This window comes from Triturus cristatus, chromosome 4_2 (assembly GCF_964204655.1).
Source record: "Triturus cristatus chromosome 4_2, aTriCri1.1, whole genome shotgun sequence".
NCBI classification, from domain to species: Eukaryota; Metazoa; Chordata; class Amphibia; order Caudata; family Salamandridae; genus Triturus; species Triturus cristatus.
In genome coordinates, this window is record NC_140586.1 from 69,556,628 (window position 1) to 69,571,955 (window position 15,328).

The 15,328-nt window shown below is 46.6% G+C and overlaps 1 protein-coding gene across 6 annotated transcripts in view; it reads right to left on the reverse strand.

The window, feature by feature from the left end:
- The window catches only part of RGL3 (ral guanine nucleotide dissociation stimulator like 3), a 378,735-nt gene that overhangs the window by 52,863 nt on the left and 310,544 nt on the right, over positions 1–15,328 (reverse strand). For all 6 annotated transcript variants that reach the window (XM_085600548.1, XM_085600547.1, XM_085600546.1 and 3 more), the window contains one exon: positions 9,526–9,647. In XM_085600548.1, the coding sequence (XP_085456674.1) occupies positions 9,526–9,647 (122 nt within the window). The remainder of the gene's footprint in view (positions 1–9,525; positions 9,648–15,328) is intronic.

A 15,328-nucleotide genomic window follows, 5' to 3' on the forward strand; every position in this document is an offset into this window, starting at 1 on the left:
TGACGGGCCCATGTGGGAACCACAAAAATCATTGTGAACGATGTTTGCCTGAGCTTCCGAACCAGAAATGGAAGGAGAAGCGAAAAAGCATGGGCAAATATCCCAGACCAATTCATCCATAGGGCATTGCCTTTGGATAGAGAATGTGGGAACCTGGAGGCGAAGTTTGGGCATTTTGAGTTGTCCACTGTGGCCAACAGATCTATTTGAGGGAATCCCCATTCTTGAAAGTATGGAAGGAGAACCTGGGGATGAAGTTCCCACTTGTGTATTTGTTGCCACATCCTGCTGAGGAGGTCGGAAATTTGATTGTTCACTCCTGGGAGGTGCTCTGCCAGAAGATGAATTCTGTGATGGATTGCCCAACCCCAAATGGTCTGAGAGAGGCGTAATAGTTGCAAAGAGTGTGTCCCCCCTGTTTTTGTACATAGTACATATCTGTCATATTGTCCGTGTGGACTACGACAACTTTCCCTGTCCTGTGATACTGAAAAGCCTTCAGTACTAGATACACAGCTAGAAGCTCTAGATAGTTGATGTGGAGACTTTGTGCTTGTTGTCCCACAGACCCTGAATTGTCAAGTTCTGTAGATGGGCACCCCAACCTGTGAGATGCGCCTGCTGTTAGCAAGATCTGTGGAACAGGGTCGATGAAGGGCCGCCCTTTTGAAAAGTTTTGTGTGTTCCACCACTGCAGACAGCGATGGGTGCGGCTGTCTACCAACACTAGATCTGTGAACTGACCCTGTGACTGATTCCACTGGTGTGCTAAGCATTCTTGTAGGGGACGCATGTGTGATCTTCCATGAGGCACTATTGCAATGCATTATGCCATAATTCCTAACAGTTGCATGAATGTCCTGACTGCTAAGTATTGGTTAGTCTGAAACTGTAGTAAAAGAGTTTGAATATTTCAAATTCTGGCTACATTGAGAGAGGCTGGAGCTGTGTGAGTGTTTAGAGTCGCTCCCAGATAGGACTGTATTTGTGAAGGCTGAAGATAAGACTTTTGTGTATTGACCGTAAAATCCAATCGGTGGAGTAGGTCTAATGTAGTCTGAGTGTGTTGCAAACACTTTTGGTGTGTGCTGGCTTTGACAAGCTAATCGTCTAGGTATGGGAAGACCTGAATCGATTGTCTTCTGAGATGAGCTCCCACTACTGCTAGACATTTTGTGAACACTCTGGGAGCAGTAGTTACTCTGAATGGGAGTACTTTGAACTGATGGTGTTTTCCTGCTATCACAAATCTGAGATATTTGCGATGTGCTGGGTGAACGGGAATGTGAAAGTATGCGTTTTTTAAGTCTAATGTGGACATAAAATCGCCTTGCTGTAGAAGTGGAAGCACTTGTTGAAGCGTAACCATATGGAAATGTTGTGCTAGTGTGTACAGGTTTAACATTCCTAGATCTAAAATTGGTCTTAAGGAGTCATCCTTTTTGGGGATTAGAAAGTACAAAGAATAAATCCCTGCACCTTGGTACTGTAATGGAACAGTTTCCATGGCTCCCTTTGTTAAAAGAGCTTGTACCTCTTGTTTGAGGAGCTGTAGGTGCTCTGACGAGAGTGTGTGAGGTGGAATAGTTGGGAAGAGGTGTGGCACCGTGGCCAGGGCAACTGACTCCGGAATCTGGGGATCACGGTTCGATCCCCGGCGCCGGTAGCAGATTAGCCCAGCACCATGTGACTCGGGGCAATATCTTGCTTAATCTTCCTGACGGCCCCCAGCGCCTAGAGACCCTTACGGGTGATTGTTCACGCTTTACAAATGTGGATTTTTATAATAGTGGGAGGATTGCTGGTAAGCTCCAGGCAATAACCATGTCGGATAATGTCTAGCATCCATTTGTCTGATGTTATCGATTTCCAAATGAGTCACTGTTTATTGGGGGAAGGGGAGTTAGACGTTGGCGTGCTTTTACCCCTACCTTTGAAATTGTTTCCTCTGTAATCTCCTTTATAGAAACCTCTAGAGGGAGAGGGTTGTGTGTTTGATTTATAGGAGAATGTATTAGGGTCTGAGGACGTACTTTTGGACCCGCCTCTATAAAATGAGCGTCGAAAGGAGCCTCTGTTTGATAGAGACTAAAGCGCTCCCATTGACTTTGCCACGGCTGTGTCTTTTTTCATTTTCTTAGGGCCTCATCTACTTGAGGCCCAAAAAGGTGTTGTTTTTTTAAAAGGGGTATTCGGAATAGACTGCTGAACTTCTGGTTTAAAACCTGAAATTCTAAGCCATGCATATCATCGTAGGAGAATGCTGGTGTTAAATTCCCCTTCCTGCAGTGTCAGCAGCCTCTAAAGTACATCTAATGGAGGAATTAGATATGAGTTTACCCTCTTGTACTAATTTCTGTGCTTTTTTCGTATGCTACTTGGGAGGTGTTGAATTAGGTCTTCCATTTAGTCCCAGTGGGCTCTATCATACCTGGCTAGTAGGACCTGCGTGTTGACAATAGGCCTGTGGTAAGCAGCCTGAGAAGCTACTCTCTTACTGGATGCATCTATCAATTTAGACTCTTTGTCTGGGGAAGGTGCATCTGCAGAAATTTGTGAATTTGCTTTCTTATGAGCATTAGAGACTATTAGTGATTCTAAAGGCAACTGTCACTTAATAAAAATGGGATCGGATGTTGGAGGTATGTATTTTTTGTCAACTCTAGGTGTTAATATGCGGGCACAAACAGGGTCCTTATAGATGTCATCGACATGTCTCATCATGACTTTTAACATATGTAGACTCTAACTTGTCCTATGTGTAGAACCTAGTGTCTCAAATAAAAAGTCTTCTCTTAAAGACTTTTTGTATAATGTAACCCCATGGTAAGCTGCTGCTCTTGAAATCAGCTGTTAATAAGCTACATTATCATCTGGAGGTGATGGCTTCGCAGGATATAAATCCGGGTCATTATCTCTGGGTGGATCAATATTATAGTCATCCCATCCGTCTGCTGGTAAATGACTATTGTCATCGTCATCATCGTCCCCTATATCAGGCTGTATATGTGGAGACCCCTGAGGTGTTATGTGTAAAGGGTCTGAGCCTGGCAATGGTGTTAGTGGTGAACATGGTGGAGGGGATAAAGGATTAGGGTAAATAGAGCTTGTAGCCATGTCTTTCCTTTTTCTGAGAGGAATTTTGTAGCTAGTGTCCTCTGAGCTAACTTTCCTTTTGGAAGATGTTTTTGCCAAAATATGTCCAGTCTCTGGATTGATGGAAATTTTCTTCTGCTTAGGGTCTAGCTTTTCCTTCATAAGTTTTAGGATCGGCTCTGGAGGCTTTGGAAGGACATCTTTCAATTTCGGTGCCGAACCGGACTTGTCTTTTTTGTCCTTTGGAGTGGAAGGTTTCAATTCCAAACCGAATTTGTCTTTCGGAATAGAAGGTTTTGGTTCCAAAGACTGCTTTTCTCGACTTGTTTCCGAGTCGGTAGGCTTGACTGGTTGTTTCAGTGCCCGGCCCGAGGGAGGGGCGTTGGAAAAATTATCTCGGTGCCGACCATGGACCAAAGGCAGAGGTGGTCTTTAAGCCTTTTGTTTGGTCGAAGAGAGTTTGGGAGGTAAAGGGGCTTTAGTACTCATGTTACCTTGTCCCGGTGGAATGTCTTTGGACTCCAACTCGATTTCCAGCTCGGAATCTTCTTCTTTGTGTTCCGGTGAGAGGCACAAGTTGCAGACTTTATGCAGGTCGGTGTGAGGGTACTTGGAGTGGCACAGAGGACAAAACTGAAACGGAGTCCGTTATATTGGTAGAAGGTTGGTTAGTTCGGAATGGAGTAGAAGTCAATCAACGCAGCTAGGCCCAAAGGCTTCCCACGATGTCTTCTACCGAAGATGGAGAGTTTCCTGATCGATTTGATACACGGAGAATAGTGAAAACACGCACGATAACGATACTATCAAGGGTACTGTGGATTGCGCACCGAGGGGACTGTTTAAAACCGGAACTCCACAAACCACGTCCGAATCTGATTGCGGAAAGAAAACAATCTAACAATGGAGTCGATGCCCATGCACAATATCACCGAAAGAAGACGTCACCTTACCTTGTGACTGTAAAAGACTTCTTTGAAGAAAAACAACTTGTAAACATCCGACCCAACACTAGATGGCAATGCTGTTCAGCATCAGCATCAGCAGAAAAATAGGCTGTAGAACTACACGGAGGCCACGCAGAGAAATGAGAGGGGAATAGCAGCACACAGGAGGGAAGGCAAGAAACACATATGTTATAGAGCCCTTTCCCCCCAACCCATGGCTTGGGGGTGCTGGCCTCCCTTTCCTGGAGGACCCCCTATTTCACCTGTCACCTTGGGCTACTTTCTTGCCAAACTGCTGTAATATTAACCAACAGCCTGTTGTTAACTGTGAGCAGGCAGTGTGGTAGCGCAGCTCCTAAAAGTAAAAGCAAATGAACAGACAATTTGTGGCAGTTTACAGGGATTAAGCATGACCAGACCACCTCTGATTAAATGATCAGTCATGAGGCGAGGTCCGCCCGCCGTGTTTACTTCTGGGATAGGTTGTGGGGGAGTGAGCTTGGAGGTGGGCTGGTTGTGTCTATGCTGGTAGGCCCCTTCTAGGAAGGAGGGGGTAAACTCCAGCATGCTGCCTTTCAACCAGTTAGTATAAATTCAGAACTACAGCAGGAGTGACAGAGAGACAGGTGTGTACTAAAATTAAGAGCACATCAGAGGAACCTTTTTAGAGCACTTTCAAAGGTAGACGTGGTTCTTCCCTGCAACTGCAGCAGCTCCTATGTTGGATGAACACTTCTAGAGGTCAGCAGCACAGAAGGTGTGGAGTGCCTCTAGAGGGACAGAGTATCGCAGGAGGAGAGGAGTAAGTAAGTAAGAATCACACCTAAAAGTACACAGTGAGTATCCCCTGGGGTACAAAGAACCCAGGAAGTGATAATCACCTTAAGAGCTTCATGGCACTGCAGTGAGCACTCATAACACACAAGGCAATCCAGGAGGTAAGGAGCATGACTATGGGACATAGAACTGCAGGAGGAAAGGAGCTGCCTTAGATGGGCAGAGCTGGTTGGGAGGAGAGGAGCTCTCTTAGTGGGGAGAACATCCCAGGAGTCGATGAGCTCTCTTAGTGGGGAGAACATCCCAGGAGGAGAGGTGCACTTTAATAGGGGCAAAGTGGCTCAGGAGGTAAGGAGAGGCCTTAACACACAGTGCACCCCAGGAGGTGAGGATCACCTCGAGGTACAGAGGAGCCCAAGAGGCAAAGCTTATTACGAGACGTAGAGAACACTGCAGAAGGTGAGCGCCGCTCTAAAAGCACATAAGTGCCAGAAAATAAAGGAGGAGCAACAGAAGTTAACAGCACTCCTGAGAGTGTGAAACACACCTAGAACCACATAGGGTATATCCCTTAAGGTGCAAAGCACTCCTGGAAGTATGGAACCCACACAGAATGGTGAATCACTCTCTGCGGTACATAGCAAACAAGCCAACTGCTGAGAGTCAGACCTAGTGGACCCACCAACATGAACCCCTAGAAGTACCCAGTACTACGGGAGTGTGGACCACACCAAGTGGTAAGGACCAATAGAGAACCCCTTGAGTAGAAATAATCCTTAAATGTACAGACATCTTAGACGTACACAAAAACTAAAGTAGCATCCAAAGAGGTACACATAGCTCACCCACTAAAGTGATAAACCCAGGAGGTCAATTGCACTACTGATGCACAAAACACCCTGATACAATGAGGTACATTTGGAGCACCCTTGGAGGGAGAATAACCCCTGTAGGGACATATCCGAGGCATCCTTTGAAGTGCATGACACCACAGGAGTACATGGGCAGCCCTAGCGGCACAGAGCACATTGAACATCGGCGGCGCCTTTGGGAATGCAGTGAACCCACGGGAGTACTAGGCACCAATGGAGGAGAGGATCATCCTGTAAGGGGAGACTGATCCCAAGAGTTGAGTAGCACCTCTGGTGGTTCAGAACTGTGACTGGTGAGCAGGCTCTGGCAAACAGTGCCTTGAAAACAGCAGTAAGTAATGAGAATGAGCTAGGAGTGGCTGAATTTCTGTGTTGTGGCTGCTCTAAACTGTTGTTGACTCACCCACAATTCTAAAATACTTTACTTGTTTGCTTTTGACCCAAATTAATTTGTGAATCTAAGCACCTCCTGATTGTTTTGTCCCTCTGTTTTTGCACCAAGAGTCTCCCGCAGCTGAATTTATCCACAAAGTAAGCAAGAAATTGTATAGGCATAGAAAGACACAGGTTTTTGTGGTGATGGTGGAAAGGGCAGGCTGTGGTGGGCCCCCTCTGCATATTTCAGAGAAGACTCCCCCTCAGACTTCAGTGCGCCACTTCTGTGCAGTTTTGCAGCAGTTATACTTTTAATATTTTTTTTTAATTTGGGAACGAGGTTTGAGCTGAAACAATACTGAGCGCCTCAAGAAAATATTAGTTTTTGAGTGCAGCGGTGATGGCCCGCCTCCTTCTCTTCTCACTTTCAGTTAGTGATAAATTGAAGAATGCAGTGGGCGTTGCATATCAATGGAGACCCTTGTCTGGCAAGCCTTTGTAATGTGACTTGTCACTAGTGATAAATCATTATAGGTGACAGGTGACATTTTCTTATTACAAGCGAATTCTGATAGAATCAAGTTATAATAAGAAAATGTACTACCAGTCTTTAAAGCATGACTACCCTCTCCCGTGTATAAAAAAACAAGGTGTGATCACGTGTAGAGCCTCTCCTTGCCGTAGTAAAGGTGTAAAGGTTCCACGATCTTCCAACCAGCTAAACACCAACCAAAGTAAACAAACCACATCAGTCTGTTAGGTGAATCCACAGGTTCTTATGGCAGTGCTAAACTGCAGCTGATCACATAGCTGCCAAGGTTTCAGATTGCTATATGTAACATTTTCATAATCTCAGTGTAACTATGAGTGACATTTCAATGACTATGAGTGACACTTTAACACGAGCAAAATCAAGTAATGAAGATGAGGGAAACATAAATATCAGACGTTAAATCCATTTCAGCAACAAGAAACTCTAATTAATATATTAAAACTGAAATAGAAGAGCAGTAACCGGACACAGACTGCGTGACTGCATTCCTCAATAACAGAGGGCAGGCACTGCAGCTGTTCAGAACTGCCAAACCTTTTGTGTATCAAATGAAAAGGATGCCACCTTGGTTTAGGCCATACAAACATACCTCTGGGCTGGTAGTTTGAGCTCTCCCACATCTGCTTCTGGTATGTCTGCCAGCAGTGTTATAAATTCAACATGCGATTCACAATATCCTCAGCACACGTCTGTAGAGTAATATTAAATACCATTGCAAGTATACACAAATTATAAACACAGTTTCAGAAATCTTCTCTTTCTTTTATTCTTTTCTTTCTGATCAGCCAACACGTGTTTCGTCGCACACACTGGGAAATCGTCCCGCGACTTTCTCAAGGCTTCAATGTCATTGGTAGCAACTTTCCATGTGGTGATAATTCCATTCCACACGCTTTAGACTGCGAGTGAGTCTAGTATCCTTGCTTCAAAGTAAGCAAATCCGTAATTTTCAGTAAAAGCACCCCTCTCCTCGCTGTACTCGAGGACCGGACAGACTGATCTAGTTGCAGCTGTACTATGGTGCGGAGCGGGGTGCTTTTACTGAAAATTACGGATTTGCTTACTTCGAAGCAAGGATACTAGACTGACTCACTCACAGTCTAAAGCGTGTGGGATGGAATTATTACCACATGGAAAGTTGCTACCAATGACATTGAAGCCTTGAGAAAGTCGCAAGTCAATTTCCCAGTGTGTGCGACGAAACACATGTTGGCTGATCAGAATGAAAAGAATAAAAGAAAGAGAAGATTTCTGAAACTGTGTTTATAATTTGTGTATACTTACATTGGTATTTAATATTACTCTACTGACGTGTGCTGAGGATATTGTGAATTTCTATGTTGGCTTTGGCCACAACTTTGGGGGAGGTTGGTGGTTCTCCTCACCTTACAGCACCGTAACTCAATACTACCCTGAACTGATATATGTGCGATTATTCCTAGGGCACCATATAACCTATAACTTTACCACTGTCTATTGAATTTAAATTCACCATGTGGCCCAAGACACTGCCTGCAGAGGTGCCACCCGTACCTCAAATGCAGAATCATGGCCGCACTAGCTTGGGACCTACAGCTGTTTTGACCATTGCAAGGGGCTAGAGACATTGTTAGAGACATTGTGAGTTGCAGAGGTTTGGTATTGGGGGCATGGGAACCTTGAGCCTGAAGGACTCTACAAGCAGGTTTAGGCTGAGTGCCATTGCAGTACCCGCCTCCTTAGTCCATGGCTGTCCTCGGTGAGTCTGCTGCTGTCCAGTGAGTGTTCTGCCTGACTCACCCTCCTGCAGGACACCACAAACAATCCGCCAAAGCAGACACAGTAGTTGGACAGGCCATAACACCTCTGCATATTTCTGGCATCCGCAAAAACCTCACGCTGGCTATCGCGTCATACCTTCACTCCACAGTTGAACCACCAGGGTGTATATTATATGCAGAGTCATCTTTCTGGCATCCTGACACCCTCAGACATCCCGAAGACTCTGCCAGCTAAACCCCACAATGGAGCAACACCAACAAAGGCAGCAGTTAGGCCTTTTTGGATTCAACAACGTTTAAGTTAGGGGCCCAGTTCACAAGTAATTCATAGGTGACTATAAGACAACCTCACCTTTCTTTGTTTGCGTTGTGCTCCTGGGCAGCTACTGCAATTGCCGGTCACTGGCTCAGTGATGTGAAGCTCTGCTATAATCGAATTTGGCGCGGTGCAGGTCTCATAGGATTTTTGACTGCACGCGCGGCCTGGGCCGGTGCGAGCAGCAGATGGAGGCAGTGCTGCAGGCGGCGCACCATCATTGAAGCGCCGCCAGCTTGACCAGTAACCGCCTGTTTTCTCCCATAACAAACTCCCCACCTTCAGCAGCAGGATGTGAAGCCACCCCGCGGCACCAGACTTTTAAACAAAATCAGTTTACTCTTACCGGGCCCCGCCCCAGCTGTGACGGTAATAGCCATTGGGCCCTACCATAAGTCAGGCTGTCTCAGAGCGGCACCTCAAGAAATAATCAGATATAATGTAGCATGCAGTGAGCTGCCTGCCGCAGCCTTAACTCAGCTGCAAGCATCAAGCCAGCAGGAGCAGCGCATGCACGGCATGGAGGCGCGCTGCTAGGTACCACACAATGATATTTCAGTTTAGCAAGTGCTTCAATGAGACTGAGACACTATGCAAAAAAGCGGGACAAAGCTTTTCAGTGCGGTGATGCGGAGCACCACACTGAAATGCGTTAATCTAACGCCTGATGCGTGGCACTTGGCAGGACTGTGATCGATAATGAGGGGGATCTTTTAGGGGTGCTAAAAACAGCAGAGGAGAACACAGGTTGGCCTATCCCAGAAATTCGTTTCATCTCATATTTGTTTTCAGGTTGACTAAAATCACTCCCCGTCCCTGCCATCCATACCTCTGGTCATCGGTGAGTTGCCGATGGCGAACAAACACATTCACAATCTCTGGCCGCGGGCTCAAGCAGTAATGCTGGCATGTCTGCTGCAGCCTCAGAATCAGTGAGAGGACATCGTACTCCTAAAGAAGTTAGGAAGAAACACAGGCACATAACTTCGTCAGTTGTGCTTAGACATCTTTCTTGCAGCGCCGTACACAGGTACTGTAATGAACGTCAAACATGCACAATACCACTTTCCCCACGTAAATGAACATTATAGATAAACAATTGTTGCCATTAGTAGTTATCTCTTTGACCTTTCTTTCTATGTTTATTAATATTTATTTTTTCCTTTCTTTATTTCTCTTTTCTCCCATTTATTTTTTAAGTGAAAGATAGTTGGAAGTTGAACTACACTTTTTTCACGTTAATTCAAAGGTAGGTCATATAAAGTTCATCACTACATTTTGTGATGCAGTTTTGTGTAATGCCCCTTGTGATATTTAAAGTGTAAACATTACACTTAAACTCAAAGATAGCTGAGCACTGCAAATGTTAGTGTTCATGTCAAAGCTTTGGGTTAAGAAACTCTACAAATTAAAGTATTCTATAATAGCGTGCGCGTCCTCAGAGTGGGAGCCAGTAGGGTATGCACAGGGCAGAAACTTCCTCAGGGTGAGGAGGAGCATTTAAATTATTAATGTGCAGCACTGTTATTAATCCATACGGTTTCACACAAGATCACACGGAGGCACAGTTGAGCTTTTTCTTAATCAAAAGAAAGCTATCACCCCTCATTTAAAGACAACAGACAATCATTTCTTCTGCTCGGCGCAGATGGGATATTGTACAGAGAACTGGCTCATATTCGAAGGCATGTCCTCATTCTTCTCATTTCCAATGCTGTCATATTTGGCACCACTGGCTTGGATTGCTTAGGACCAACATGGGGAGCTACATATTTTCAGAATCTATAAAAGTCTGCCAGACTCGCGGGGTGCAGAGATGGTGGTCATACAACCACCCTTTTACAACTAGGGCAGTCAGACTGCAATTGCGCCGCCGCAACCGCCAGGAATCGGAGATCCTTGGCAGTGGCGCGGTGGTCTTGAGGCTACAATATGCTTAGCCAGACTGCCACAGCTTTCATGGCTAACCGCGGTGAACAGGAGACAAAGGGTGCCCTGCATGGTGAAAACTACCTGCAACTTTTTTGATAAGTTCGGAGGTGCCTTGATTTTTTACGGAAGGATGGTTTTGTGTATGGTCATCTGATAGTCTAAGTAGGCCCAGGGTACACTTGGATGAATGCAGCTTTTAGTTGTTCTGCACTTGCCCCAAAGGAGGGGCTTAGACGGGCCCACAGTTTATGACAGGTATGTTAAGAGCTAACTGCATCACTGGCTGTAGTAGTTGACCAGACCAACCACAAACCTGACTGAGTTGATCGGTTCCCCTACTGGACGAGTTCGCTTAGGCTTTGCTGGACTAATGGGTTATACCCCCCGAAACAATCAGAACATTTGTAAAGCGCACTACTTACCCGTGAGGGTCTCAAGATGCTGGGGGGGGGGGCTGCTACTGCTCGAATAGCCAGGTCTTGAGGAGTCTTCTGAAGGTAAGCAGGTCCTGGGTCCGCCGTAGGAGGATGTGGAGGGTGTTCCAGGTCTTGGCGGCGAGGTGGGAGAACCATCTGCCGCCAGTGGTCGCTCTTCGGATGCGGGGGACTGTGGCGAGGGTGAGGTCGGTGGAGCGGAGCTGGCGGTTGGGGGTGTAGAAGCTGAGTCGTCTGTTGAGATATGCTGGTCCGGTGTTGTGGAGTGCCTTGTGTGCGTGGGTGAGGAGCTTGAAGGTGATCCTCTTGTTGACGGGAAGCCAGTGCAGGTCTCTCAGGTGGGGTGTGATGTGGCTGCAGCGAGGGATGTCGAGGATCAGGCATGCTGAGGCGTTTTGAAAGCATTGAAGTCGCTTCAGGAGTTTGGCTGAGGCTGCTGACGAGGGCCTGGGTGACCGTTCTTCTTGTTTCAGTGGGGATCCACCTGTAGATCTTGCGGAGCATGCGGAGGGTGTTGAAGCAGGAGGACGAGATGGCGTTGACCTGCTTTGTCATGGAGAGAGTAGAGTCGAGGATGAACCTTAGGTTGCGTGCGTGGTAGGTGGGTGTTGGAGCTGTTCCCTGTGCGGTTGGCCACCAAGAGTCGTCCCAGGCTGAGGGGGTGGAGCCGAGGATGAGAACTTCCGTCTTGTCCGAGTTTAGCTTCAGTCGGCTGTTCTTCATCCATTCGGCGACGGCTTTCATTCCTTCGTGGAGGTTGGTTTTGGCAGTGAGGGGGTCCTTGGTGAGGGAGAGGATCAGCTGGGTGTCGTTGGCGTAGGAGATGATGTTGAGGTCGGGCGAGCGGTGCCATGTAGATGTTGAACAAAGTCGGGCTCAGGGATGAGCCCTAGGGTACACCGCAAATGATCTCAGTAGCTTTGGAGCGGAAAGTGGGGAGGTGGACGCTCTGGGTTCTGCCGGAGAGGAAAGAGGTGGTCCAGTCCAGAGCCTTGTCTCGGATTCCAGCGTCGTGGAGGCATGTGTGTAGTGTGCAGTGGCAGACAGTTTCGAAGGCGGCTGACAGGTCCAGGAGGATGAGGGCCGCGGTTTCTCCGTTGTCTAGCAAGGCCCTGATGTCATCGTTGGCGGCGATGAGGGCAGTTTCGGTGCTGTGGTTGCTACGGAACCCGGACTGGGACGGGTCCAGGATGCTGTTCTCCTCGAGGTAGCGGGTGAGTTGTCTGTTGACGGTCTTCTCAATGACCTTTGCCGGGAACGGGAGCAGGGAGATGGGCCGGAAGTTCTTGAGGTCATTGGGGTCGGCCTTGTTTTTTTTTAGTACGGCGTTGATCTCGGCGTGCTTCCAGCTCTCCAGGAAGGTTGCGGTCTTGAAGGAGATGTTGATGGCCTTGCGGAGATGGGGTGCGATGGTGGCGCTGGCTTTGTTGAAGATGTGGTGTGGGCATGGGTCTGACGGAGATCCGGAGTGGATGGTGTTCATGATTTTGATGGTGTCGTCGTCGTTTATGTTGGTCCAGGAGAGCAGGGGGTCAGTGCGGATGGTGGCCGTGGGGACGGAGGTCTCAGTGGTTGTCGGGACGGTCATGGCGTTGAAGCTGTCGTGGATGTCTGCAATTTTGCGATGGAAGAAGGTGGCAAGGGAGTCGCACAGGTCTTGCGAAGGTGGGATTTCGTTGGTGTTGGAGCTGGGGTTGGAGAGTTCCTTCACGATGTTGAAGAGCTCTTTGCTGTTGTGTGCATTGTTGTCTAGGCGGTCTTTGAAGGAGGCCCTTTTGGCTGATCTGATGAGGTGATGGTGTCTGCGGGAGGCTCTTCATCACACATGGGATGGCATCCCTACACAGAACAGTGGAAACTTGGAATGTGAAAGGGCTTACTGCTTTCCCACAAAGATATAGAGTGCCCTCCTACTTGAAAATACACTGAATCCAATCTGATATGCTTCAGGAGATCCACTTGCTATAAGCCGAAACACTACACTTGGGTAAACAAATGGAGGGAGCAGATATACGGAGCAAGTTATTCAAACTACGTGAGAGGGCTCCTAATGTGGATAGAACCAGGGTCCCCTTTCAGCTCTAGGATGAAAAAGAGGACCCACAGTGGAAATGTGTTGTTATACTGTGAATTCTAGATGGGGTGGAGGCATACCTGATGAATACAAATGGCCCATAAGCAGACGAAAAAATGTTCGTTCCTGGTATACTGAAAGCTGCCTGTTTCTACCTAGGAACTTGTATTGTTTGGGAAGGAAACCATAACTGAGTGATAGATTGGCAGGTTGACCAGCACCCACTTCAAGATGGATCTAAAGCCAGGTATGGAGGCAGTAATTGTAAATGTGATGACAGAGTTAGATTCAATTGATATTTGGTGGCATCAACACCTAATGGATAAGGTATGCTCCTATTAGTCCCATGCAAATGGCACCCATAGCAGGATAGAATATGTACGAGGCAGAAGAGATGACTTGGAACTGTTGGGAAGGAAAATGCTACTTACCCAGTATGCATCTGTTCTTGGCATGTAGAGCTGTAGATTTACATGCTTTGCATAGCCTGCGATCTAGTGTTGGGTCCAGATGTTTGCATTTTGTTTTTTTAGGAAGAAGTCTTTCCCAGCCACGAGGTAGGTGACTCCTCCTTTCGGTGATAGTGCGCATGGGCATGAACTCCATTGTTAGATTGTTTTCCCGCAGAGGGTGATAATGGAGTTATTAAGAGTAGTGGAATAGAGATGTCGATGTGTATGTATCTAAGTAAGATATCACTGCAACAGGTATAGGCACCGGGGAGGTGGGTGGGCACATGTGAATCTTCAGTTCTACATGCCAAGAAGAGATGCATACTGGGGAAGTAGTGTTTTCCATTCGAGGCATGTGAGCTGTAGATCACATGCTTTGCATAGACTATATAGCAGTAATCTCCCAAAGCGGTGGCTGTTGCAGTGGTTTGAAATAGTGTACGTAAAACTGCTTGGCTCACACTAGTCTTGCTAACACATCTACACAATAGTGTTTTGTGAATGTGTGAGGTGTAGACCATGTTGCTGCTTTGCAGATGTCATCTATGTGGATATTTACTAAGAAAGCCATAGAAGCCCCTAGTTTGTGGGTGGAGTGCGCTTTACGGGGAATTGTTAATGTTCGTTTTGGTTTTGCATAACATGTCTGAATGTATTTCACTAGCCACCGTGCAATACCTGATTTTGATATGGCATTGCCTTTATGAGGTGAAGCAAATGCCACAAAGAGTTGTTTCGTCTTCCGGAAAGGTTTTGTCCTTTCTATGTAATAGGGTAATGCTCTTTTAATGTCTGAGGTGTGTAGAGAACGTTTTGCCACAGAATCTGGTTGAGGGAAGAACACAGGCAACTCAACAGATTGGTTGATATGAAAGGCTTAGGGTTAGTCAGAAGAACCACTTTGTTTAGGTGTACTTGTAAAAATGGTTCCTTTCTGGGTAGTGCCTGAAGCTCACCTACTCTCCTCAGTGATGTGATAGCTATGAGGAAAGCTACTTTCCAAGTGAGAAATTGCAGCTCACATCTGTGCAGTGGCTCAAAGGGTGGACCCATCAGTCTGTTGAGGGCAATATTGAGATTCCACACTGGAGCAGGTGGAAGTCTTGGGGGAATGACTCTTTTAAGTCCTTCCATAAATGCCTTAATGACAGGTACTCTGAAGAGATACAGATGTTGTCTTTATTGAAAGTATGCAGCTATTGCAGGCAGATGTAAGCGTATGGATGTGTACGCTAAATGTGAACGCTGTAGATGCAGTAAATAGCATATAATGTTTTGAACTGAAACATCATGCAGGTTGATTTGATTGTTATTACGAAAAATCACAGACAGATCGCTTCCACTTTGCTGCATAGCAAGCCCTTGTGGTAGGATGTCTAGCCTCTTTGATAATGTTCATGCAGTCTGACGGAAGATTGAGGTAGCCAAATTCTAAGACATCAAGTGCCAGATCGCAAGGTTGAGATAACTGGGATCTGGATGTCTTCTTTCTCCACAGCTTTGCGTGAGAAGATTGGGTGTAAGATGTAGTTTTTGGTGAGGAACTACTGAGAGCTCCAACAGGGTGATGAACCAGGGTTGACGGGCCCATGTGAGAGCAACTAGGATTAGTGTCAGGGACCCCTGTCTAAGCCTCCGAACCACTAATGGAAAGAGTGGGAGAGGCAGAAAAGCATAGGCAAATATCCCTGACCAATTCATCCATAGTGCTTGGTCTCTGGACAATGGGTGTGAATACCT